This window comes from Podarcis vaucheri (genome assembly GCF_965113315.1).
Source record: "Podarcis vaucheri genome assembly, chromosome: 12".
Taxonomy (NCBI): Eukaryota; Metazoa; Chordata; class Lepidosauria; order Squamata; family Lacertidae; genus Podarcis; species Podarcis vaucheri.
Window position 1 is genome coordinate 20,159,616 of NC_138750.1, and position 27,681 is coordinate 20,187,296.

General features: G+C 44.5%; 1 protein-coding gene across 1 annotated transcript in view; it reads right to left on the reverse strand.

Moving 5' to 3' along the window:
- Positions 1–10,327: 10,327 nt before the first annotated feature.
- Positions 10,328–27,681, reverse strand: part of TGFBR2 (transforming growth factor beta receptor 2) — a 66,483-nt gene continuing 49,129 nt past the window's right edge. Inside the window, exons 4-7 of the mRNA XM_082193429.1 lie at positions 26,111–26,916; positions 24,697–24,838; positions 14,037–14,164; positions 10,328–12,940 (exon numbers count right to left, since the gene is read on the reverse strand). Of these exons, the coding sequence (XP_082049555.1) occupies positions 12,761–12,940; positions 14,037–14,164; positions 24,697–24,838; positions 26,111–26,916 (1,256 nt within the window). The 3' untranslated portion in view covers positions 10,328–12,760. The remainder of the gene's footprint in view (positions 12,941–14,036; positions 14,165–24,696; positions 24,839–26,110; positions 26,917–27,681) is intronic.

Genomic DNA, 27,681 nt, shown 5'->3' on the forward strand with positions numbered 1-27,681 from the left:
GACTAAGTTAATTTTACTTAGGTACCATTAAAATGGAGGGGAAAGTGGGTGATGATTTCAATGGGATCTAAGTTCATCAAGTGTGATTTAGCCTGAATCCATCCTATTGTAATTTACACGTCATTCTTTTCTCTTTTTATCTTGGGTCAGAGGGATTGTACACAGTTTCTAAGACAGTTTGTATTAAATTTCTACTGCTAAAACATCAGCAAGGTATTTCTTAAGCATTTTAGAGGCCTATTGAACTTAAATAAATTCCACATGTGTATGTGTGTGTATATATCTCCTAGAGTTGTATTTTTTTATGCTGTGTGGCTATTTAAGGTAAGGATTACTGTATTGATTCATCCACTGGTGTGTTTCTAAAGATGTAAAAACTATCAAATTTCACTTGAGCAGAGTATAACTGGAGGGATTACACTAAAAAAATAATATAGGTGTGTAATAAGTTGAAATTTGTCCATAATATTTAGAGACATAGTTTTACAGTAAAATACTTTTTGTGAAGCTGAAAAGACCCATACTAGGTTTAATCCATTCTATTTAATTTGTTTATTACAGTGTGTTTTAACCAATTGCTTTGTAATTCATGGTCTTGTTCTTCCATTGCTGTATGTAGAAGTTTTGCTATATTTGCAGGCATGGTGTAATGATTAATTTATTAGAGATCTGTATTTTACCTTCTTCTGTGAGATCTATGTGATGATACGTATAGTGCATAACAAATTGCCTGGAAGTGCTTTTTGTAGCAGCACATTATGTGCAAAATATGTGTGTTCTTAGTTGAATCTTTGAATAAAAAGGCATTGATAACTCTTAAAAACCAATCCAGACTATTTCTTCTTTTTTAAAAAATAAAAATTGAGCTTGGATACTTGTTAATGAGGGACCTCACATATTTCTCAGCTTCCCATAACTAGTTTTAGGCCTGAGTAAGCCCTGGGGGAAGTTTCCTTCTGATGGACCCCTTCTAACCATTTAATTATTAAATCAATTTATATATACTGCCCTGGGGTGCTGGTGGTGAGCCTACTGTTCTCACTTACCTGCTCAGAAGCTATTTTGTTGTCTTGTTTTGTAGTCCCCACTCAGACAGGAAGCTCAATGAGTTGTTGTGATGATAAAACGGGGGATGGAAGACCATGTTTTCCACCTTAAGCTCCTCGCAGGAAAGGTGGGATGGAAATATATCAACAAATTCTGCTCAGTCCCTTTGTCAGCTGGCTTTCCGTCATTCACTGCAGGGGAGAGAGTGCATTCTTCACCCCTTGATTGTACCTCCATTTAAATGTCTGGAACAGTCCTTACGGACAAGCATGGATGCTCTATACCCACAGTTCAGATCTTGCGTGCTTCCAAGGAATTGGTATGCCTGCTTTTGCTGCCCTTTCTGTTGCCAGACTTTAACCCACCAACATGAGCAAGGAAATGATGTGTAGCTTAAAAGGTAAAGGACCACTGGACGGTTACGTCCGGTCAAAGGTGACAATGGGGTTGCTATGCTCATCTCGCTTTCAGGCCGAGGGAGCCGGCGTTTGTCCACAGACAGCTTTCCGGGTCATGTGGCTAGCATGACTAAACCACTTCTGGCAAAACGGAACACCGTGACGGAAACCAGAGCACACAGAAACACCATTTACCATCCCACTGCAGTGGTACCTATTTATCTACTTGCACTGGCGTGCTTTTGAACTGCTAGGTTGGCAGGAGCTGGGACCGAGGATTGGGAGTACACCCCGTCGCGGGGATTCGAACCGCCAACCTTCTGAGCAGCAAGCCCAAGAGGCTCAGTGGTTTAGACCACAGCGCCACCCGTAGAGGATTCTGTCATGAGCAGGAGTTAAACATTAGAATGACAGAAACCAAACTGCTTTGGTCTCTCATTGGCAGCTTGGATAATAAGCTTATGCTACATTCAATTTTTATTTCTGAATTAGCACACAATGTGTCGTTGCAACTGCTCCAGCTGGCCAAATTCTTTTCCCTTCTTACTTATCGCTGTGGATCTGAAATAATCTTATTCCTTAATTTTGTCAGCAAATCCAGGCAGGTTTTCAAGTGCCTGGAAAGTATCCACTCTATTTATTTACACCTGCAGGTTGGCCACTATCCTATGCAAAAATGTTATTACTACACGCTGAAACATTGTAATTGTACAAATAATGTAATTGCACACAAATTCACTATGTCATGATTAAACACGCTAATTGCAGGTTGGATGAACTTGAAGCTGTTCTGGTTGGCAAATGCATTGTGTAACGTGGGGGAAATATTTTTTTTTTAAAAAATAAATTAAACCAAGACGTGCAAAATTAGATCCTTTTGCTTCAAATGTTAAATTACCCGCTGCACTAATTTTGTTACTTGGAAATAATTAAGCAGGAATACTATTAAGATGAAACGGAAAAATACAGCAATTTTGCTCAGCAGCAAGAAAATTAAAACCAGTCTCGACAACTGATTTCCGTGGAGGAAGTCACTTAAAATCTGTGGCCTTGCTAGACTCCAACTCCCATCAAATTCAGCCACCGTGGCCACAGGCTAGGGAAGATGGGAGGGCAAGTCCAACAACATCTGGGAGGCCACATCTGGGAGGTTCCCCAGCAATGCTGCAGAGCATAGTGGATGAATCATCTCTCTTAACATTGCATATCCACACCGAGGGCTGGCAACTTAAATAAAATGTGGGGGGCAGGGCAGGTAAGCCCCACCCTGCATAATCAACCACATGGCGCAGTGCACACACACCATTTGAATGGGAATGCCCAAATATTTTACTGGGGAGGCAAAGGACCCCTCAGCCCCTAGTAGTTGGCTCCTATGTTCACACCTCTAAAGTCTCAGCGTAGCATCTTGTGTGGAAGAAAAAGTTAAGGGGATTCCGAATTTAATAAACAGTGGCAGTGCTCATTATAATAAGGAAATGTTAGTACAGTGGTACCTCTGGTTACAGACGCTTCAGGTTACAGACTCCGCTAACCAGGGCGTAGTACCTTGGGTTAAGAACTTTGCTTCAGGATGAGAACAGAAATCATGCTCCGGCAGTGCGGCGGCAGCAGGAGGCCCCATTAGCTAAAGTGGTGCTTCAGGTTAAGAACAATTTCAGGTTAAGAACGGACCTCCAGAACGAATTAAGTTCTTAAACCAAGGTACCACTGTAGCTGATTTTTAATCCCATTTCTGTAATAGCCAACACCTCCGAAACATAGTTGCGTCCTCAATTAGTTTGCTTTTATCACTTAACACAAGAGAGATTTGGCTGATTAATGTAGCTGAGTGCAGGTAAAGAGATGATCATGCAACGATAATTCAGAAGTCTATTAGAAGGCTTTTACAATCAATGCTCTCCACCCCTCTGCCCAGTCTCAATCAAAGCTCTCGTTGCTTAATCTCACTGAGCCATTTTGCAGTAAATACAGGAGCTATGTAAGGGGCTATGGCACCCAATTTTCCTGATTTTCTCAGCAACAACTACTCAGGCTGAGAGAGGAAGACTATACCCAGTTCCCTGAAGCTCTTCTTCCTATGCTGTGCCAATATCTGCCCCCTTCCCCCAGTTCTCAAAAAGTTTTTCTCACCCGTGAACGCGACTTCATTTCTTCCTCCTGCTTCTTGCAAATGCTTTGGCATTTCTTTAAGCCTTTGGTGAGTGCACAGGGTCACAGGGGCAATATCGATTTGCTAAGTTCATGCAAGACCAAATTAACAGTGGGTGACAGGACAACGGGAGAGTCATTTTATAAGTTGTTTCCTCTGCGTTTTGTTCTCGCTGTAAATGAGCGATAGAGAGGAGGAGTTAAGAGATGGAAAAACTCAGCAAATGGAAAGTTAATAGCCTCTGGCCTCCATTCAACAAAGCACTTGTAGAAGGGAAGAAGAAGAGTTTGGATTTGATATCCCACCTTATCACTACCCTAAGGAGTCTCAAAGCAGCTAACATTCTCCTTTCCCTTCCTGCCCCACAACAAACACTCTGAGAGGTGAGTGGGGCTGAGAGACTTCAGAGAAGTGTGACTAGCCCAAGGTCACCCAGCAGTTGCATGTGGAGGAGCGCAGACGCGAACCCGGTTCCCCAGATTACGAGTCTACTGCTCTTAACCACTACACCACACTGGTGTAGGGGACAGATCAGCAGGGGTAACCCAAGACATTTTGGCACCTGAGGCCAACCACAAAATGGCACTGCCAGGCAAGAAGGGGTAAGTGACTATCTACAATCAGGAACAAGGGTGGGAGAAGACCAGCAGCACAGTCACAAAGAGGCCAATGTAGAGGAGGAATACTGTATCTGTGGCTCCTGCCTCCTGGAGGCAGTCACCTTGCCTTGCCTAATGGGTGGGCTGGCCCTACGAATCGGCATAAGCTGGTTTTCTAGAGGCGATGTTTCCGTAAGTGGAATAACCTCACTCTGCTCACCTGACATTCTAAGCCAGAGGTGTCAAGCGCTCCTTCGGTAACTAAGAGTTGCATTTGGTGCCTATCTAGACCAAAGTCTTGCTGTGGTTCGCGTGCACCTATGGGAAATGAACATAGCTTAGAATGCTTAATTCTGCTGCCAATTCAAAAATAACAAAAAAGATAAATAAACACTGTCAATTTAAATGGAAGTACATGCAGCTTAAAGAGTGCATGCAATTTCTTCTCCATTACTTCCGGCTGTCAATTAACATAGTCATTGAAACAGAAGTCATACGAGAAACATGGGGCGGGAGATGGAATTACTAATGTATGCAGATTTGTTCAGCATTGCCTTTAATGCGCTCCCGCAAAATAATTACTAGTGAAGTTTGCGGCTCTGCAGGCCACTCTATGATTGCTGCAGGAGCTGCTGTGATTATAAAATCCATTCCCATAATTAACACAATAATTAGTTTGCTGAGAATCATGTTTAGAAAAGAAACAGAACCCGCTCTATTTATTTATTATTTTATTAAAACACATAACTCTGTCTCATCAGAGCCAGCTTCCAAAAGGAACCAATACACCAATAGGAAACTAGTCATCAGAAAGCAGTCAAACTAACCCCTAAATCATAAAAAAGCAATAAAAGAAACCACGAACAGCTACCAGCAAACAGCAAGTCTTCAAAAGCCGCCCAACATAAAAGTGCTGGAGTGGAAAGCAGGGAGGTAAACACTAGGTGGTGCCAGAGCTAACGAATGCTAGTTTTGCCCCCATTCTCCCTGCTGAGTTTTTACAATGAGTTTTGCAATGACTGCACCAAGTTTTGCAATGACGTTTTGCAATGCTGAGTTTTGCAATGACTACACCAAGACTGAGGAGCGGGGTTTTAAGCAGAAAAGGGGCAGACTGGGACTAGCTGAGGGCAAACTGAGGTTAGCAGGGCAGTGCCTTATTTGTCAAATACACCAGCCTTGCCCCTTGCAATTTCATTGTACACAGGTTGTACATTGACAATAAAGGTATTATTGCCCCGGGAAATTGAACAGAAGTAGGCTTTTCATCACGAAAGATCATGCCACCTTCACTGGTTGCTAAGCAACACCTCCCTTCCTCCTCCTCATGGCTAGCTGCCTGATGGATAACAGAGTTGACCCTAAAGTTACAAACTGAATGATTCTTGCTGTCGAACTTCCAATAAGTTTTGCACACAGAAATCTCAGGTGCAGTACATTTCCAGTCAAAAGGATCAGGCAATGTGAAAGATCTCTGCTCAAGATATCTGGAGAGCCACTGCCAGTCTTGAGTAGAACTAGAAGGGCAAACAGTTTGACCTGTTAGGAGGTAGCTTCTTAATGGTAATAATGAGTTAGGAGGAAAGTTTTCCATCACATTAAAAGTAGTTTGCCATTTCCCACAACTTTATGCTACTGAGCCTTGCTTTATGCTATCAGAGAAAAAAAGATTCTTAAACTGCAGTTGTGATTGACATGCTAATTAAAGGCTACCGGCAAAAAAAAAAAAGTATGGAATACATCTATAGGATGACAACGGCATGCAACCGAGCTGATTGGAAAATGTGTTGGAGATATTGCTCTACCTTCCTTTCAAGGCCAAAAGAGCTTGTAGGTTTATTCCCCAAGCCTCATCTTAACATGCCTTCATTCGTTGTGACAACACTTGTTTACCTTGTGATGTCAAAAGAGTCTGACAGTAATCCATTGTAATGAGTCTAACACCCGATATGCGCCTTTGAAAATCATTGTGCATTTTTCATGTTAGCCTATATATATCCACACACTTCTTATATGGAGGATTACTGTCTGATGACTGAGCAGCAAAAAGAATAAGCAAATCCGAACATGATCTGAATATATATTTGGTATAGCCTACGATAGGTACCGTATGTCTTGCATATCTTACTAGTTTAAAGGGGCTCTCCCAAGAGATGCTTTGGCCATCGGCAACCTTCACAGTTCGCCACAGATGTCCCCCTCTGGGGGTTATTTGGGGGCTGGAATGAAATCTCCCTTCTTGCCCCCGTATGGAAAACCAGCAGTGATGTTAAAATGTGTGAATGGGTTTAATGTGGCCGGGCTTTTTAAAAAAATAAAATAAAATTAAGATTCCTCCACCTCCCTCTTTCTATATATTAAGATCCTTATGACCATTCAGCTTTTAGTAAAGGTAAAGGGACCCCTGACCATTAGGTCCAGTTGTGACCGACTCTGGGCTTGCGGCGCTCAACTCGCTTTATTGGCCGAGGGAGCCGGCGTACAGCTTCCAGGTCATGTGGCCAGCATGACTAAGCCGCTTCTGGCAAACCAGAGCAGCGCACGGAAACACCGTTTACCTTCCCACCGGAGTGGTACCTATTTATCTACTTGCACTTTGACGTGCTTTCGAACTGCTAGGTTGGCAGGAGCAGGGACCGAGCAATGACAGGTTGCAGTAGAGCCTTTCACCAACTCTTACTTTTTTATTTTTTTAAGATGCATGTTTACCGCCAAGTTCATGCCTTCATACCAATAATAATAATAATTTATTATTTATATCCCGCCCATCTGGCTGAGTTTCCCCAGCCACTCTGGGCAGCTTCCAATCAAGTGTTAAAAACAGTACAGCATTAAATATTAAAAACTTCCCTAAACAGGGCTGCCTTCAGATGTCTTTCAAAGAGAAGATAGCTTCTTATTTCTTTCACATCTAAAGGGAGGGTGTTCCACAGGGTGGGCGCCACTACCAAGTAGGCCTTCTGTCTGGTTTCCTGTAACCTCACTTCTCACAGTGAGGGAACCGCCAGAAGGCCCTTGGAGCTGGACCTCAGTGTCCAGGCTGAACGATGGGGGTGGAGACGCTCCTTCAGGTATACAGGACCGAGGCCGTTTAAGGCTTTAAAGGTCAACACCAACACTTTGAATTGTGCTCGGAAACGTGCTGGGAGCCAATACAAATCTCTCAGGACCGGTGTTATGACAGTTACCAACACTCTCATTCGTTGTTTCTGCCACAAGGCATAAACCAAGCAAGAATGAAATCATTCAAACATAAGCAACAGAACACAAATAGGGACACAGGAAATCCCTTTATCCTATCCCAGGCCACTGGTCCATTTAACTCAGAAGGATTTCAGGCCTTCCTGGACATGCCTGGGATTTAACCTGCATGCAAACAGATGCTCTTACCACTGAGCTACAGCCATCCAACGAGATCTTAACGAAACAAGCAGAGAGAGACTATTTTAAATGCCCTCTGTGTGGAACAGGGATTCCTTTGGAATCCATGAAAAATTGAACCAAATAAAGCCGTATCAGTTTCCCCCTGATGCTGAAACCAACACACCGATGAATGAATGGACCCAACATTTCACTGCTCCCACTTGTACCCATTCATTGCTTTCTTTCATGCCATTCAATGGAAGCAGAGGTCTTTTCAGTGGCTTCCTCAACTTTATTTTCCCACCACTCCAAGTTTCAGCATTTCTTTTGGGCTTGGGATGGGTTCACCAATGCCCCTATTGCAGCCCTAGAGAAGACCTCTGCTGCCATGGCAAGCAGCACCAAAACACTTAAAGCAGGACTACACAAGCACTGCGACAACACGAATGTAATGAGGCAAATGTGGTTTATGGAGAACAGCAAAACAGATGTGATTTTATTTATTTTTTTGAGATGCTAGCAGAGTAACAAAACTGCTTTTCTTTCACTTCCCAAGTGTGGAACTGATTTAACATCTCCTTGGAAGCTCCTGCAAGCACAGCAGTGTGGTCTACCCCTCCTTTACATCACACACAAGTCTTTCAACATCTGTACTGTACTATGATCCAAGTTCTAAATAACTTGGGCACAACAGAACTCGGGAGCACAACTTCACCACAACCGAGGAGGAGTCTGAAAGCATTTTCACAGTCGACTCCCTCCCCAAAACCCTGGGAGTTGCAGTTTTGAAACAGCACTACGAAATCGTGACTGATGGGCTTTCCACAAAAACATGTTTCCTCAAACACTTCTTAGCTCGTAGTTTTGACAAGCCGTCAGAGTCGAAACACAGTTTAAGACACAAAAAGAAAAGAAATAGTACTCATGTGCTTTGTGCACTTGTAATTATGTGTTTTTTCCATCTTTCAATCAAGAATATATCTAAAAGAGTTGAAACAAGTTTAAGCCTTAGTATTTTCTCTTTCTCTCTGATATTCCTAAAATGGGGTGCTGTAATACACACTTTCACCAATCAGGCAGCCCCATTGGTTAGATTTACCTAATTGTGTTATCTATATAATCCAGAAGAACAAAACAGTATATAATGCAATTCTCTCTGTGTGTAGTGTTATTAACTTCTTTCATTCAGCTTTCATACAAACCATCTCCTGGCTGAATTTGCCCTTGAAATCTTTTCTGCACACAAACACCCCGCACCGAAAAAGTACCATACCTAAAATGAGAACACGCCGGGAGCGAGCATAGTCATCAGGGTAGTCATCAAAAGTTATTGACCTTACACGACCTTCCCTGTACAGGGGACCCAGCGAATTGTTTGAAACCAGACTCCGAAGCAGACTCTGACACCACGGTTCCCAAATGAAAGGACTGAGGGGCATGTATGCGTAAATTATTCATCCCGATAATGACCCCATGCATAATGTATACCTAGAATTCCCATTTTGCAGATGGCGGGATCAGAACCTGACACACAATTACTGCCCCAAGACCACATAGTGCACTTTTTTGATTATTAAAAATAGCTGTGCAAGTTATGTAGAACTTCAGCGTTCCTTGTCGATGTTTAACCCAGGTAGGTAGCTGTGTTGGTCTGATGCAGTCGAAACATATTAAAAAAATTGTCCAGTAGCACCTTGTTGTTGTTGTTTAGTCATGTCCGACTCTTCGTGACCCCATGGAACAGGGCACGCCAGGCACTCCTGTCTTCCACTGCCTCCCGCAGTTTGGTCAGACTCATGTTTGTAGCTTCGAGAACACTGTCCAACCATCTCATCCTCTGTCATGCCCTTCTCCTTGTGCCCTCCATCTTTCCCAACATCAGGGTCGTTTCCAGGGAGTCTTCTCTTCTCATGAGGTGGCCAAAGTATTGGAGCCTCAGCTTCACGATCTGTCCTTCCAGTGAGCACTCAGGGCTGATTTCCTTCAGAATGGATAGGTTTGATCTTCTTGAAGTCCATGGGACTCTCAAGAGTCTCCTCCAGCACCAGAATTCAAAAGCATCAATTCTTTGGCGATCAGCCTTCTTTATGGTCCAGCTCGCACTTCCATACATCACTACTGGGAAAACCATGGCTTTAACTATACGGACCTTTGTTGGCAAGGTGATGTCTCTGCTTTTTAAGATGCTGTCTAGGTTTGTCATTGCTTTTCTCCCAAGAAGCAGGCGTCTGTTAATTTCGTGACTGCTGTCACCATCTGCAGTGATCACTGGGTATGGTAAACCTGTTCATCATACTAATTGCGGTCATTACCTAATAACTATTTGCAGTCATTATCAGTCGTCAACAGGTTTACCATAACCATTGAGTCAATCAAACATATACTACTACCCTCCTGAGAAAAACCCCACCCTCCCACTATATATAAGGGTCTGGTGACTTCTGTTTCAGTGAATCGTAAGAAGTGTGCATGCACACAAAAGTTTATACCGAGAACAAACTTAGTTGGTCTCTAAGGTGCTACTGGACAATTTTTTTATATGTTTTGATGTTTAACCAGCCAATCCTCTTAATCACAGAGGCTGTTATGTGCAGAGCATGGGTATGAAATGAACAGAACACAGAAAAAGGATACTAATCTCTTCATTTGGACTGCTGGAGAGAAATCTGATGACCGAGTCCACCTGATGACCGCTCCCCCTCTGAAAAGAAACTTACAAGAGGTTGTTTTTTTTAACGGATAAGGGCCATTTAAAACAAAACCATAACTTCATTTAATCTAAAACATTTTATTTATACAAAAATACGGTAAGTGCTTGAGACGCTCGAATAAACAAGGTTATATATGTTCACATTCCTATTTTCATACAGTGAAAGCGTTCCGTGGAAGAACGGGAGAAAAAAAATCCCTTTACATGTAAATAGTACAAAAGAAAGTTAAAAGAGTTGCCAGGAGCTACTGGGTGCTCTCTTAAGTGTTTGCCGCTGCGTGATAAATATCAGGCACAATGCACACAGCGGAGACCCAGGGGCAAGTCTACGCTGCCAATTTAAACCAGTACTGAATCAGTTTGAGCCTTGTCTCAGCAAGTGACGTTCTGGGACAAACTTGCCTCTGATTCTGGGAACTAGCCTACAGCCAGGAGGACTAGTAGGCTGTTCTTAGCCTTTTATCTCACGTATTTGTCTAACCTTCTTCTGAAACCATCTCAAAGTAAGCTTCCACAATTTTCAGTTCAGGAACTCTGGGAACTTACTCCAAGCCAGAGTTGTGGTTATGGAGGAAGGCCTGAAAGTTATGCCAGTTCTGAGACTAGTGGTTTAGATCTGTAATGCAGATGGAAACCTAACTTCCCGGTTTGTGGGGCAAAGCTCCTCCTTTTCCTTTCCTAGCGTAGCACTTTTTCAGTGGGAAACCCCACTAGAGGTCACTTGACTCCAGATCTGCTTAGGAACATGATCCCAGTATAAACCCGTCTTTCCAGTAGCTCCACAGTTCAGTACATAGCCTGTTGCTATTAAACCTCGACTCCGTTTTAATTATTGAGCTCCTGCCCCACTTAATGCTTAAATATTTCTTTAAAAATTAATATAAAAGCAGATGCAAAAAGCTTTTAAAAATAAATATTTTCCCCCATAAATTTATAATTCCTATGTGAATATACTTCTCTCTCCCCCACCCCCCAATTTCCCTATTATTGGATACACAAAGTTCCTAGAGAGGAAAAAGAAATGTATCTGTGACCTGTATGATAAAAACATTGCACTTGAAATATACCTTTTGTTTCTGGGGCAAATTTCTGTTAGAAAACAACACCGAGGCACAGAAGGTGCCTGAAGCCGACGGCAAAACCACGACGAGCCGCACAATTTGAGCAGCTCCGATGATCTGATTTCGTATGAAAATACTGACGGTCAAAATTCCGTCATTTAAAAATTCCTGGTGAGGCCAGCTCCAAAAGCTAAATATTTTGGAAGACTAAAAGAATGTAAGTCATGCCTGTGGGGATCAGTTTAGGAATGTGCTCTTATTTGCCAGAGTTCTGGATGACTGCAGGCAGGGGTTGCTCACAATGGCGAGTTAAGGGGGACCGAAAGCGCTGCATGTCTCCAGAGCGGGGCAAATCTTTTTCCACGGCATCGCAGACACCCAGACACTCGGGGAAAGGAGTCCACGTCCTGTTCCTCCTTTTACGCCGGGCATGAAATCAAATGTGAACTTAAGGGCTCAAGAAACGAGACATGATGTTACCGATCCCAGAAAAGGAGGGAGGGGAGAAGTCTACTTTGTGTCAGAAGGCATGGCAAATGCAAAACATCTGTTTCGATTATAATTGGGCCCTGCCTGATTTCAGAGAGCGAGGCTGGGGAGGGGTCGGGGAACCTGCCCTCTCCCCAAAGCAGGCTGCTAACGGGAACGGCAAAGTTCAAAGAAAGGGACGGGCAGAGGAATTAATGATCTTTTGCGCAGGCATGAAAGTTGAGTGGGTGGGGACAACTTTCCAAATTCAAGGAGAAGGGGGGAGGGGGGAGGAGGAGAAGAATCAGACCAGTAAGATCCACTGAATCAACACACTATAAACATACAAGAACCAGCTGAACAACCATTGCATAGTTACATGTTAAAAGAGGCACTAATATGGTCCAAATCCTTCCCCCCCGCCGCCCCCCCAACTGCAGAAATATAAAAGTCATGCAGCTTTTGTTTTTAAGGCTCCGGTGGGATGAATAAGGCACTTTTTTCTGCCAGCATAACAGCAGGCGTCCTGCATACGATTCCTGGTAGGATTTTCCTATCTATACCTATGTTTCCTGGAAGACTCTTTGCAGAGATTTGCTGTGTGTGTGTGTGTGTGTGTGTGTTTATATACATACCTCTCTCTCTATCTACATACATAAAGTTGCTCTTTGATAGTTATCTACAGGCATCGATAAAGTGCAAACATTCTTGGCATTTTGTACAGTCTCGTGTTCTCAGGAAGCAACGGCGTCGTTTCTCCTATGACACGGCGAAGGACGCCGCTTTGCCCTCTCTGGAGCTGCGGGATGGAGGCAGAGGCAGGAACCTCAGTGACACAGGAAGTGCATCCGAGACTAATCGCCTCTTCCTGTTCCACTCTTGTGCACATGGAACACAAGGGCAGCCCCTCTCTCTTTCTCTCTCTCTTTGGTTTCGTGGAAGTTTTGTCTTGCAGCAGGCTGTTACTTGGCACTGTTCACAGAGCTCTCTTCGGAGATCTTTTCTTCCGAACTGCTTCTTCCGGAGAGCGTGTCCTGGTACTCGAAATCATTGAACCGCTCAGCTACGCACTGCGCAGTGAGACGCGCCTCAGGGTCGTGGTCCCAGCACTCGACAAGCGTCTCGCAAACCTTCTGGATGCCCTGAAATGCGCAGCGAAAACAGTGAACACATTTTAAAACACCTGAACGTCAAAGCTCTCAGCTCTCAGCTAACGTAAGGCAACCAGCTCTGCACATTTATGCAGAATGTCCTCACATGGTATTGGTGCTACTGCGCTGAAAGAAGGCTTAGTGATGCTTAAGAAATTACAGCGCACTAAACTTACACCATATGTGAGACAATTATTGCGGAATGAGAATCCAACTGTTGGGGCCCTATCCTCTAATCAAAGGGTTAATCCCAGCCTCGTTAAGACTGGATGTACTGCTGGCCTTAATGACATGAGCACTTGTATAGTTGCTTGCCTCTGGCTCAGACATATTATTTCATTAATAGGAACGGCAACGCTATCTGACCTTTTATTTCAACGGAAGGGAAGATGTAGCAAAAACCAAGAAAGAGAATGGTTCTCGCCTTGGTGATGTGATAAGCAACATTAGAACCGGGTTAGAATGAAATCTACTATCTCTTTTCATGTGATTTCTTTTAAAAAAAAGAAGAAAAAGCTTCACAACCTTCTGCATTAACTGCATAATTGAATGGTTGATGTTGACCAACGTCAACAGCACAGCCAATATTGAAAATATTAATTTTCTTGGTAATTTTCATATTAAGGACATTAAAGCTAAGCTAAATATTAAAAGCATTAACTTGAAATCAGTAGTGCAGCAAGGAGGAGGAGGAGGAGGAACGCTCTGTAAAATCCATTTTGGAATTTCATTTTATGAATAAAGGGTGCCTATACAAAAATGCAACTGGATATGGAAGAGCTACTACAGCACACACAGAAAAGTCCTGTGGGTTTTGAAGCTTTGCAAAAAGTACCAAGAGTCTTAAGGGACAATAAGCAAATACCAAAGATCAATTCACAGTGTGTGATTTTGACATACCCAGTCACTAAACTGACTGGATACCCCTGGTTGTCACAGGTTGCCTGCGTTCTAATGTAGTTGACAGTAAAGCTCAGGGGATATCAGGAGATACAGAGCTGTTGCCGGTAATCCTGTCACGCGTCAGTTGGATTGGAGCCACCAAATACAAGCCAATATGCCAGGCAAGAAGGACCCACTCTCTTACCTGATGGTTGAGCCATGAGTTAGGAATCTCTGGCCGTCCCCTGTCCCTCAATACGTTATCCTTCATGCTTTCCACACAAGGATGCTCCCGTACTTTAGAACCAAATGGCGGCTCGTAGTCTTTCACCTCTGTCAAGAGAAGGAAAGGAAACAGACATTTAGGCTTGAAGGCCAAGATTCTGGTGGAGCCAAGTTTTGTGCTCCTTCACATAAGTGGAATCTGCCGACGTCTTATACTTTGCCATCTGCCCAGCACCACACAAACACAGGATTGTAGCTCTCTATTTCCTCTAGTCCTATTTCCTTCACTTCCAAGATCTGCCTAGCTGCTTTTTAGTAAGGTAAAGGTAAAGGGACCCCTGACCATTAAGTCCAGTCGCAGACGACTCTGGGGTTGCGGCGCTCATCTCGCTTTGCTGGCCGAGGGAGCTGGCGTTTGTCTGCAGACAGCTTTCGGGTCATGTGGCCAGCCTGACTAAGCCGCTTCTGGCGAACCAGAGCAGCGCACGGAAACACCGTTTACCTTCCCGCCGGAGCGGGACCTATTTATCTACTTGCACTCTGATGAGCTTTCGAACTGCTAGGTTGGCAGGAGCTGGGACAGAGCAACGGGAGCTCACCCTGTCGCGGGGATTCGAACTGCCAACCTTCTGATCGGCAAGCCCTAGGCTCTGTGGTTTAGACCACAGTGCCACCCGCATCCCTTTTAGTAATATCTACCTAAAAGAGATCTATACGGACAAAACTGAGTTTGACTAGCCAAAGGTTTTGTCGATCAATATTTGAGCAAGGCACATCCAGGACAGATAAGCAGCCAGGGATCAAGTCTTGTTTCTGTTTGCTTGGGGATGAGAAATGGGAAAACCAAACGAGACAAGGCAAAACTCACAGGATCCTGACAAGAATTAAGTCCCAACTATCTCCATTTGCATACATAACTAAGGCCCAGCCCAAAACGGGAGGTCTTGCAGTACTTCAGGTAAATGCTAAAGGTGGGTATTATTATTATTTTTTTGAGATTTTGCCAAGAAGCAGGGGTCCCACAGCTGTGGAACAGATTGAGGACAAAGAGAGGGACTAGGGTGGTGGCATGTTTTAATTTTGTTATTCAGGGGGTTGTGTACTTCAAGTGGGAAAGTGCTAACATCATATCTACTGTTATTTAAAAACTATGTTAACCACTCAAACATTCAGCTGAAGAGGAGCAATTACAATTGATTTCCATATAATGTAGGAATTGTTGTGCTTTTTTTGTAATGTATGTAGAATTTACTCACAAGCTGAATGAATCTCTTGCACTGGATCTAAGAGATTGGTCTTTTCTACTCCCCCCACGCTCCCCCCCCAAGTAAGCACTGGGGGAAGCTGGGGAAAAATACTACTAATAATGCAAGTTTAAGAAATGTAGCTAAGCTGTAACGACAACCAAGCCTGCAACCCTGAAGTAATATGTACAGTACTGGCAAAGCCCTACTAGCCCTGCGTTCAAAGTAACTAACATTATTGTGCTGGTTTTACTGGTGGCTAACACTTCTTACTCCCATTTCAAGTACCTTCTTGTCTTACAGAACTGTGGGTTTTGTTTTTAAATCAACTTATTACAGGTTGAGCTAAATGTTAAATGGTGGGAAACAACTGCATTCCGATATAACGCTTCAAATTTTGTCAACACAAAACTCCTGCAATTTCCTGAGCTGGCAATGTTGCAAACGGATGTCTTATGGAGATGCTAACATGGAAATGAGCGGAAACTTCCGGTAGATTCCACTAGATTTCCAGAAGTGGCTTTTGCGTCACACAAAAATGTGGAAATGAACAGGTAAGGAGACATGAAGAAGATGGAATAAAGTGCTGCCTGCATGGAACGTCTTTGCCTCCACAACTGAGCCACAGCCCTTCCTTAGCTACAGCTCCAGTAAATATGACAAAACAGACCTACACCACATTAGTAGCATTAAGCACAACTAATGTAGCACATGAAAACACCCCACAAAACATAGCCACACTGATAGCCTGGCTAGATTAGAAACCTATTTTGGGTCTACTTTGTTTTCTGTAAGTAGCTAAATCCTTTCCGGTCGACCAATAAACTGAAGTAAAATACTTAGGGGCCCTCAGACAAAGTGACTGTCCCACTGTGGCTTCTGTCAGAACTGTCACCTGTGATTTCTGCACCTTTGCATGAGAAAGTATAGATTGGGTTCTATTCCAATGGACACCGTACAATCCCCGAACACACAATTTGCCGCTGAGCACTGATAGCCTACATATATATCAGGCAGGCTGGGCGAGATAATTCTCCACTATCTATTTTTGACATGAAAGGATGCGGGACAGAACTGAAGCGCAGACAAAAAGCAGACACAAACCATATTTCCTGGAGCCAGCCTAAGGAAGCAAGTGTGACTCAAAGCACAATAAAGGGCATTTTTAAAAGTGCCAAGCTTACTTCTGACAAAAGGGAGGAAGCTAATAACTTTGTTAAAACAACAACAACCACCCCTTGCATATGGTTGTTACTTCTGTGTAACGCCTATTCAGAAGTCAACAAGGCATATCTAACCGGGGGCAGAATTGCAGTTGATGCGCTTAATTTTCTTTTAAAAGTTCATTTTAAAAGCATCACGTTTTAGAAACATAATTGGAATTGTGGAAATACAGTGGTCATGCTTCCTCTCCAGTCTTCTCCATAATTTTAATTAAGTGTTGAAACTAAAATTAACATACATTGGCTTTTTCTTCTTTTGTCATTTCCATAAAGGTTTGCTGTGCATATTCCTGATTAAAAGCACATGTATCTCAAGTTATGGTAGACAATACAAGCAGGTAGCTCCCTCTTCTCCACAGAAATCTGACCCAATGCTTCATACAGGCAATAACAAACTGACCACAGATTTATGCTCCAACACCAGAAGCTTTTAAAATGAAGTGCAGAACTAATGCTTTTCAAAAAATATTGAGCCTCAAAACTCTAGAGCTCTTTCCCGCAATCAGCTGTGTACCATTTTTCTGTACATTTACGCTTTAACCAAAAGCAGTGTTTCAGTCAAGCCAGCAAATCTTCCAGGCAGTGCACAATTACTTAGAGCAGCTCAAGGAACAGAGGCCATTTTGAAAGGTATTTTCCAGATTATTCCCTGGTAACCTTGCTGATTCTGACTGATGTCATATGCTGGCAACAAAGGACTTGAAAATAAGCAGCTCTTAGAAGGCCTGTCAGATCACTTAACTCTCCCCATGCTTTTTTTTCTCACAGTATCCATGTCGGCTGCAAGGGCAAAATGCTTGGATGGAAATTATATTTCTCACAAAGCGTAACATCTGGTACACAGCTGTTGTGCTGACTGAAATGCCAAGCTGAAAGGGTAGTGGAGCAGCTCAAACTTTCCCCAAAGCAGAGTTGCTGAGCTTCTAAATATGACTTCTAAATTATATGCCGGCAAAACATCAAGCAAACTATACCCGTTTCCCACACTTCAGCTCCTCAGAAAGTAACAGAGCGGCCTTCTTCTTAGGCTGATTCTTCACCTTCAGCGACACTGCTATTTATAGTGTCAGCATACAGATTAAACGCCATGTGTGTTTTCTGTTTAAAGTCAACACTAGCTATGAAGGGCTGAGATACTCCAAAAACTGCATTCGGCAAAATCTTCACTTCGGCAAAATCTTCACTTCGCCTCCCAGGCTTTGCAAAGAAAAGAAATGTACCTGCACCATTTCACAATTTCATTCCCAGCCCAGATACAGAACCCCTTTGTTGCATGGGGTTTAACGCACCATCTAAAAAGTGATACTGCTTCACTAACCAAGCACATTGCTTTTTCTTTCTTCTCCCACAAAAATCCACCTCCCCGCCTTTTATGAACACTCCCAAGGGTCAGTTTACGGATCTGCTGGGTAAGGGGATAGGATTAGGCCAGGTGCAAGGGTCTGAGTCATTGCAGGGGAAAGTGTCAAGTGTCCTGGGTTAGCAAGCTTAATGGCTGCGGTGACAAAATGGAGGCCAGTGGAGGATGGATGGCTCAACTGGGTGAACGTATTTGGAATCCAATATATTATTGGGATTACACTTGTATTATGAGGCCACACTTCTGGGCGTCCAATTCTGGGCACCACAATTTAAGAAGGATGTTTACAAGCTGGAAGGTGTGCAGAGGAGGGCAACCAAGATGATGAGGGATCTGGAAACCAAGCCTTATGAGGAGCTGTTGAAGGAGCTGGGTATGTTTAGCCTGGAGAAGAGGATACTGAGAGGAGATATGATAACCATCTTCAAGTATCTCAAGGGTTGTCACATGAAAGAGGGAACACGCTTGTTTTCTCCTGCTCTGGAGGGGAGGACTTGAACCCATGGCTTCAAGTTACAAGAAAGGAGATTCCAACTAAACATCAAGAAGAACTTTCTGGTGGTAAGAGCTGTTCAACGGTGGAACAGTCTCCCACAGGAGGTTATGGACTCTCCTTCCTTGGAGGTTTTTAAGCAGAGGTTGGATGGCCATCTGGCATGGATGCTTTAGTTGAGATTCCTGCATTGCAAGGGGTTGGACTATATGACCCTCGGGGTACCCTTCCAACTCTACATATCTATGATCTTCTATCCACTGCTCAAAATGCACAAACCAGGCAGCCCTGGACAGCTATTGTTTCAGGCATGGGTACTATTGGGAGTGTCTGGATAGACAGACCCTATTCAGATATCAGATGCTACCAGAAGTCCAGGTTATACATGGGATACTACTGATTTTCTGAAGAAACTACCAATTCATGGACAATCTCCAAGAAAACACCACACTAGCTACTATGGATATTTGAGGCCCTTTACACCAACATCCCACACAAAGATGGGCTACAATCTATGAGGGTTATTACCGCTAGATGTGGAGATTCAGCCCGTCTAGATACCAAACTCTGTACTCACCAACAATCAGCTTGGGGGAGAACACGTTTGGGGGAGAAATTAATGGCACAGCCATGGGCAGTCACGTGGCTCCACAGAAGCCAACACATTCATAGCTGACTTGCAAAACTTTCTTAGCTTCTGTCCCTAACAAGCCTCCTACGTCTAAGATACATAGATGGCATTGTTATCACCTGAATTTGTGGACAAGAGACACTTGATCAGTTCTACCAGAACTTCAATAACTTTCATCCCATCGTAAACCTGACCCTAGACCAGTCCATGCAAAAGGTTCACTTTCTGGACACAACAGGAAGCCATCTGACCACAATGTGTATTTATGTGCTTCCAGCTTCTACCCAGAACACACCACAAAATCCATTGCCTATAAGTCAATCCTTGAAACACAACTGTATCCGTTGAGACTTACAACTTAGGAATTTAAAACAGAGGCTCACAACTCAGAGAACTTAAGACAGAACCCCATCTTAAGAATTTATGTCAGACACTCCTCAGGCTACAATATCAACCCAACGAAGTGCCATAGCAGAACAAAGGGCAGAATAGTACTGAGGAATAATGTACTAAAGAACAGAAGAAGAGGAGAAAATGATAGAACGTTCCTTGCTGCCATTTATAATTCCCAGCTGAAACCACTCCAACCATCAATGATCTACAGCCCACATTGGACAATGATGCTTCCCTCTCTCACTGGCCTTGAATGGTAGGGCTTGTTCCTTCTTATAGAACACCCCCTGCCAAAATAAACAACAACCCCAAACCCTAACACAACTATTCACTAGCAACAACAGGCCCTCCATAACAGAGGTTTGGACACATGGCCAAGCCCTCTGTGGCAGATTCAGATGGCGACTCTGTTCCCATGTCCACTACGGCAACACCATACCTTTTATTATTATTTCAGGGCCTAACAATTTAATCTGCAACATCTGGGCTTCAGTCACCTGTTCCTCTTCTCAGTGTGATATATGCCATCATCCGCCAGCAATGCCCTTTTGCATTCTACACAGGACAAGGAAGGCTGTCTCTGTGCAAGAATACATAAATGAGTACAAATCTGCCATCAGAAATAGCAATACAGTGGTACCTCCGGTTGCGAACGGGATCCGTTCTGGAGCTCTGGTCACATCCCGGGGAATTTGCAATCAGAGCTGCCGCTTCTGCGCATGCATGCGGCATGGTTTAGCGATTTTGTGCATGCGCGTGCAGCGAAACCCAGAAAAGTACTCTGGGTTTGCCATGTATGTATCCCGAAGGATACATAACCGGAGGTGAACACAACTAGAGTTACCACTGTATTCCAAATTCCATGGGGAAACACTTCAACCTCACAAGAAGCTATTGGTTTGGTTCACACATCAGAAGAAGAGGAGGAGTTTGGATTTGATATCCTGCTTTATCACTACCCTAGGGAGTCTCAAAGTGGCTCACAATCTTCTGTCCCTTCCTCCCCCACAACAAACACTCTGTGAGGTGAGTGGGGCTGAGAGACTTCAGAGAAGTGTGACTACCCCAAGGTCACCCAGCAGCTGCATGTGGAGGAGCAGGGAAGCAAACCCGGTTCACCAGATTACAAGTCTACCGCTCTTAACCACTACACCACACTGGCTCTCAAACGATGGCTTGCCAGGGCCATGTGAATGTCCTGGCTCCTGGAGAAGGGCTAACACATACTTTGCTCCACCCTAGTCTTTTTAACTCGAACCTGTAACTAAGCCAAGACTGGCTTTGCATGTTGTCTGAGCAACAGATCTTGGTTAAGTTGTCTCTCTTCCTTAACAGTGTTAGAAACTGAAATATGAAAGCTGGGAGCTAAATGGGACCTTAAACCAAGGTTATGGGCACAACAACGGAACGTCTAGGGGTGCTTTTTTTATAACAAGAATGCAAAGCTGAAAATGAATGAACTGCAGCTAAAATATTATTTTGGTTTTTCACATGGTCTAAGTCCTTCCCCTGCCCACCCCTCTAATATTCTTAAGCGAGTCTCTTCTCCAGTCTTCAGAAAGTAGCTGGAAATGGGGAGGCAGAAAAAGGTCCCCCTTTCCTTCCACTCTGCCGTTTTAATCTGAAATCTTAGGCTCAGTACTGTGCCCAGAGCTCAGAGACTGCTGGCGCCAATGAAATTCCCTGTCACAAAATGCGCCTCGGACAATGGGAGTTTCGAACATGTTCCTTAGCCATGATCTGTAGCCAAGAAGAAACTGTGGCTTGGCGTCATGGGTAAGCACAGTCTCTGTAAGTGACTTTAGCATTGCCTTCCTGGGGCAAAGGAATTTCAAAGGGAAACTGCAACATGCTTAAATTACAATACAAGAGGTTTGATGCAGTCTCCTGTGGACTGAACCAAGGCAAAGGATTTTTAATACATTATGTGTAATCATTGACTTATCAATGCCAGGATGCCTGTGTTAACAACTGTTTTGTGAATCACTGCAGATAATTAGGTACGTATGACTGTCTGTAGCTTTCGGCATTTTGTTTCCCTCTGACCTCATTGTTAACGTTCCCCTCCCTCTCGCCGGTTTCCTCAAGCCATGCGTACGCATTCCTGCAACTCAAGGATAACACTCATGCTTCAGAGGAAGTGGACTATAATCTCGAAAGTTTATGCCATAATAAATGTGCCACAAAAGGAGCCACGAGGCACTTCGTTGCTTTTGCTGCAACAAAAATGACCAACTATGCCATCCTTCTAGGGAAAGACATTTCCTACAAACATTATAGTCTAGAAGAGACGCATTTCCCGAGATTCTGCCACATGAACTCTTCCCTACGTATATTCCATCAAAAAAGTGAACAGTCGGTCTATTTATACCTGCATACTTTCCTGTCTTACTACAGGTGCAAAATGTTTCACAGTTTGTATGCTTACAGTTGTTATAATTTTATATTGTTACTTATTCTACCATTACAGTTAAGGTGTTGGTACTAGAAGAGAGGGATGCGGGTGGCGCTGTGGGTTAATCCACAGAGCCTAGGGCTTGCCGATCAGAAGGTCGGCGGTTCGAATCCCCGTGACGGGGTGAGCTCCCGTTGCTCGGTCCCTGCTTCTGCCAACCTAGCAGTTTGAAAGCACGTCAAAGTGCAAGTAGATAAATAGGTACCACTCCGGCGGGAAGGTAAACGGTGTTTCCGTGCACTGCTATGGTTAGCCAGAAGCGGCCGGCCACATGACCCGGAAGCTGTATGCCGGCTCCATCGGCCAATAAAGCGAGATGAGCGCCGCAACCCCAGAGTCGGCCACAGCTGGACCTAATGGTCAGGGGTCCCTTTACCTTTACTAGAATAGAGAGCCCTATATAGCTTGGGACCCAAGTACCTAAAAAGAGCATGTCTTCCAATAGCATCCATCTCAGGTCTTGTGATTGGCAGGGGAAGCTCTGTTGGTGGTGTCTCTGAGTGGCTGTCGACCAATAGACATGGACCAATGACAGCGGCTTCTCAGTGGTAGCTCCCTGTTTGTGAAACGTCTTCCCTGGTGAAGTGTGCCTGCCTCCCTTCATCATTACAGAGCAGAAGAAATCTAAACACATTCCTGCCTACCCAGGCATTTCCACTACATTTTTAATTGCTTTATTTTAACTTTTTTGAGGGTTTGCTGCCCTGAGCATCTCTGGGAGGAAGGGTGAGCTATACATGTAATAAAAAAAAATACATAAGATTGCAGGGAACGGCCGCACTTTGCACCTTTTCGGGGAAATCCACGCTGCTTTATCTCATTTAGCAAAGCTGCCCTAGTTTTATTTCTCGTATGGGTATAATATCGATCATCATAATAGCTTATTTTGGCTGGCTGGCAAGGTTATTTTATCAGGAACGTGCAATTCCGTGATTATTAATTCCCCAGCACTGCCCTGTTTGGCACAGGTATTGCACTCTCGTTTGCTGCAACGTGATGTCTTATCATCTCCAATGAATCCTTTTTTCTGTTTTTTAACTTTTTTCTCTTTTTTTAGGAGGGAAATTTATAAGGGACTTAGATAAAGTCGCACACTTCTTTCCCCCTCAGTCTTTCCTGACAAAAGCCCGATTATTTTAATTTCAGGCAGCTCTGCAACTTCCTGAGTGGAGCACTGCCAGGAGAGTGCTTTTCTTTCCCTAGGTATTATTCCAGAGTCCTCAAACAGAAACAGGAAGTGTCATCAGGCATCAGCAAGGATGAAAGAGTCTTCCTCAACAAACAGAACATCCATGCCTTAAAAGGAGCATTCTGTGGAATGCTGTAAGCCCAAACGCGAAGGAAGGAAAGCAATAATAATGATGATGAAAAGTATCTTACCAGCTTTTCTGTTTCCTCGTGAAACAGAAACAAAACAAAACAAAACACAAAGCAGCAGCAGCAGTGGCAAAGGTCAAGCCAGAAACTTAGAAATGACCTTCGGAAGACCTAAAAGTGTGTCTCCACCTGAAGAATTAAAAAACATACCTTCCTCCCAGCCCTGTCAGTATGGAACACCTGTGCTCAGAGACCTGTACTGGTTGCCGATTTGCAACTGGGCCGAGTTCAGAGTGCGACTAACAGCATATACAGCCCTCAGCAGCTTGGAACCAGCTGGCTTGTCAAACAGTCTGATTTCATAATAATAATACAGCCGTACCTTGGAAGTCGAAATGAATCTCTTCTGGAAGTCCGTTTGACTTCCAAAGCATTCGGAAACCAAATCGTGGGTTCTGATTGGCTGCAGGAAGCTCCTGCAGCCAATCGGAAGCCGCGTCGGATGTTCGCAAACTGGAGCAGTCACTTCCGGGTTTCGATCGTTTGGGAGCCAAAACGTTCGAGAACTAGGCTGTTCAAAAACCAAGGTATGATTGTAATGATAATGATAATTATTATATTTCTACCCCACCCATCTGGCTGGGCGGCTTACTTGTTCAGCAGTTTTAAGAAATCTTTTTTTTAAAAAAACACACCAACACTTTGGAATCTCTGCCTACTGATACTCTTTTCAGTGCTTCCTAAAAACATTTAGGTTTTAAGAAGTGGTGCTCAGTGGTTCTAGAAATGGTTTGGAATACCAATACCGATCTAGCCCAGGAAGTTCTTCAGATGACAGATCACCATAGGCGCCGACTCCATGGGGCCTGAGGGGGCCCGAGCCCCCTCAAAAATTCGTTTGGGGGGGCTCTGCCCCCCCAATAATTTAAGAAAATTATTAGGCACCTTGCCAAAAACCGCGCAGGGGACTCCAGCGCGCGCCTCCCAAAGTGACCGGGAGCTCCTGAGAAGGGGCGGGCAGGTCGGTCAGTCAGAGGAAGACCCCCAGCGGCGGGACTTTAGAAAGGAATGGAGCCGCGGGGCCGAGGAACGGCGTATTCATCGCCGGCGAGGGACCGGGGTGAGGGGAGAATGGAGGGGACGGGAGTTCCCGCCACCGGAGCGGGGCTTTTTTTCTGGGTTCGGCTAAGGTGACATTGGTAGGAGGGGGTGGCCGCCTCCCGGCGCGAAGCCTGGGGAGGGCAGGCCGGTTCTTGCATGCAAAAGCACCACTGCCATCCTGCCGCCAGTATGGACCCCGGTATGGGCCCCCCCAATATTTTTTATAAGTCGGCGCCCCTGCAGATCACCTGTGTGAATCACACACTACTACTCCAGGCTTCTTGAAAGAAAAGGGAAGGACTCATGTTATGTAAATTAATAGTATTTTGGGGGTGGGGTGGGGAGGATTCCTACAACTTTTAGAGCTAAGTAGCATGTAAACACATAAAAAGACAACTCCACAAAGGAGCACATGAAACATACCTCCAACACTGTTGCATCGAGATGTCATTTCCCACAGAACCAAAGCCATGGAATATACGTCAGTTTGTTTGAAGGACTCGACGTTATCCAAGTTCATTCTGGATTCCAGGACTTCGGGAGCCATGTACCTTGCTGTGCCAACCTGTCAGCATTCACAAAATAGTTAAAAAAATTATTTTTGATGGCGTAACCCGTTTGACTGTACACGTTGAGCTTTCTGTGCTTGTTTTTTTTTATTAAAACCTGCGATCGCAAGGTTTAACCACTACCCTCAATGGTATTTCAACGTCTTGTAAGCATGAGCAGTTGACAGCCATTCATAAATGGAAAACTAGAGTAAGGAGTAAAGAGTCACATTTTGTGGACGCTATTAGGGTACGGAGCAAAACCTATCCCTGCATTCTGAAAATTGAGATTTTGCTGACAAAGATCATGCGCTGCAGGGGGTTGGACTAAATGGCCCCTGGGGTTCCTTCCAACTCTATGAATCCATGCAAGGGAGGAGGATGTGTGTCCCTTGCAATAATTAATTGTCCAAACCCTCCCCTCCAAACACATTCAAGCCATCACAGTACAGTGGTACCTTGTTATTATTAATTATTATTATTATTAGTATTAAATTTTATTTATACCCCGCCCTCCCCAGGCTCAGGGCAGTTAACACCGGTATAAAAACAATTGATTGAAATACAACTTAAAAACAAAATTAAAATACAACATTAAAATGCAGCCTGATTTCAGTAGGAACTCAAATCAAAAACTTTTTGGGGGATGAAAACGTCAAGACTTCACCAAGGCCAACTATCCAGACTGGTCCTACGTGGACCAGAAAAAAGCCAGGGAAGTCCCCAAATAGGAGTTCCATCACAGAAGGAAAAAGGAAAAAGGAAGAGGGGGAGGGGATCAATTTGATTCCAAGCCAAAGGCCAGGCGGAACAACTCTGTCTTACAGGCCCTGCGGAAAGAAATCAGATCCTGCAGGGCCCTGGTCTCATGAGACAGAGCGTTCCACCAGGCCGGAGCCAGTGTTGAAAAGGCCCTGGCTCTGGTTGAGGCTAATCTGACTTCCTTAGGGACCGGGGCCTCTAGGGTGTTACTATTTATAGACCTTAAGGTCCTCCGTGGGGCATACCGGTTCGACTTCCAAAATGTTTGGGAACCAAATCACAGCTTCTGATTGGCTGCAGGAAGCTCCTGAAGCCAATCGGAAGCTACAGAAGTCGCATCAGACATTTGGGTTCCAAAAAACATTCAAAAACCAGAACAATCACTTCCAGTTTCCCATCGTTCAGACTCCCAAGCTGTTTGAAAACCAAGGTACAACTGTAGTGGACAATTTTGCCAAGCCCTGTTTTAAATCCTCCAGCTTTGACTCTTTCCTTGCTCCCCCTCTCTGCCCCGTCGTACGGCTCACCTGCCCACTGTTAGCCAGGTCATCCACGGAGAGGGTGGGATCCAGCCGCAGCGACAGCCCAAAGTCACAGAGGCAGCAGGTCAAATCGTTCTTCACCAGGATATTGGAGCTCTTGAGGTCTCTGTGGACAATGGGCGTCTTGGGTCGGCCGCAAGGTGTGTGATCGCTGTGAAGATGGGCGATCCCTCGGGCCAAAGACCCGCCTAGTTTCCAGAGGTCCTCCCAGCTAATGATGTGCTTTATAAGGTACTCCTGCAAATTCCCCCTCGCGTGGAAGGCAGTGATCAGCCAGTACTGTTTGCCTACATCCGTCTTGCGCTCCTCGGCCGTGAGGAACTGGAGGATATTTTCGTGCTTCAGGTTTATGTCGGAGAAGATGTCCTTCTCTGTCTTCCAGGAGACGTACTCTTCGTAGGAGAAGATCTTGACCGCCACGGTTTCAAACTGCTCCGATGTGTTCTGTTTCAGTTTAGCCTTGTAGACTTCAGCGAAGCGTCCTTTCCCCACCAGGGTGTCCAGCTCAATGGGCAGGAGCTCAGTATTGTGGTTGATGTTATTGGCGCAAGTGGAGCTGATGTCAGAGCAGTCGTCGTCCATCATGATGGCGCAAACATCGCTGCAGTCTTTATGCTTCCTGGACTTCACGTTCTTCTCCCATGCCTTGTTCAGCTTCCTCCTCCTCTGGATACGGTAGCAGTAAAAGATAAGGATCACGGCTTTGGCAATCACCAGCAACGGGACGAGGCTTATCAGCGCAACTTTGGAAATCACACTGATCACGTCTTCGTCTGGTATTTCAGTGATATCTGGTAGAATGAGATAAATAATATTGCTGAAGCGTTGATAAAAGATACTACGGCAATAGAGGCATTTTACTGTAGTTTACTTTAACCTACAACGGGAATCTGCAAAAACTTTGCAATTCTACAAACCCCAAAGAGGGTCAAATTTCTGTTTCTCAGGCATCATTCAACGGTGCCACTCAAATCCCACTGAATACATACCAAATGGACTCCTCTGTATATACAGTGGCAAAAAACAAACAAACCACCAGTTCAGGCAATGCTATTGTTGCTTTTTCTCCTCTATTTGGGTAAAAATAGATCTGGGCAAAACAAGGTAAGGGTAAAGGGACCCCTGACCATTAGGTCCAGTCGTGACCGACTCTGGGGTTGTGGCGCTCATCTCGCTGTATTGGCCAAGGGAGCTGGCGTACAGCTTCCGGGTCATGTGGCCAGCATGACTAAGCCGCTTCTGGCAAACCAGGGCAGCGCACGGAAACGCCGTTTACCTTCCCGCCAGAGCGGTACCTATTTATCTACTTGCACTTTGACACACTTTCGAACTGCTAGGTTGGCAGGAGCAGGGACTGAGCAACGGGAGCTCACCCTGTTGCGGGGATTCGAACCGCCGACCTTCTGATCGGCAAGTCCTAGGCTCTGTGGTTTAACCCACAGCGCCACCCGCATCCCAGGCAAAACAAAGGGGAGGGCAATTTTTGCTTACTTGAGAATTTAGTGTGCTTACACTAACATATATGCTGAATGTGGGTCTGAACCAATTTCTCACTG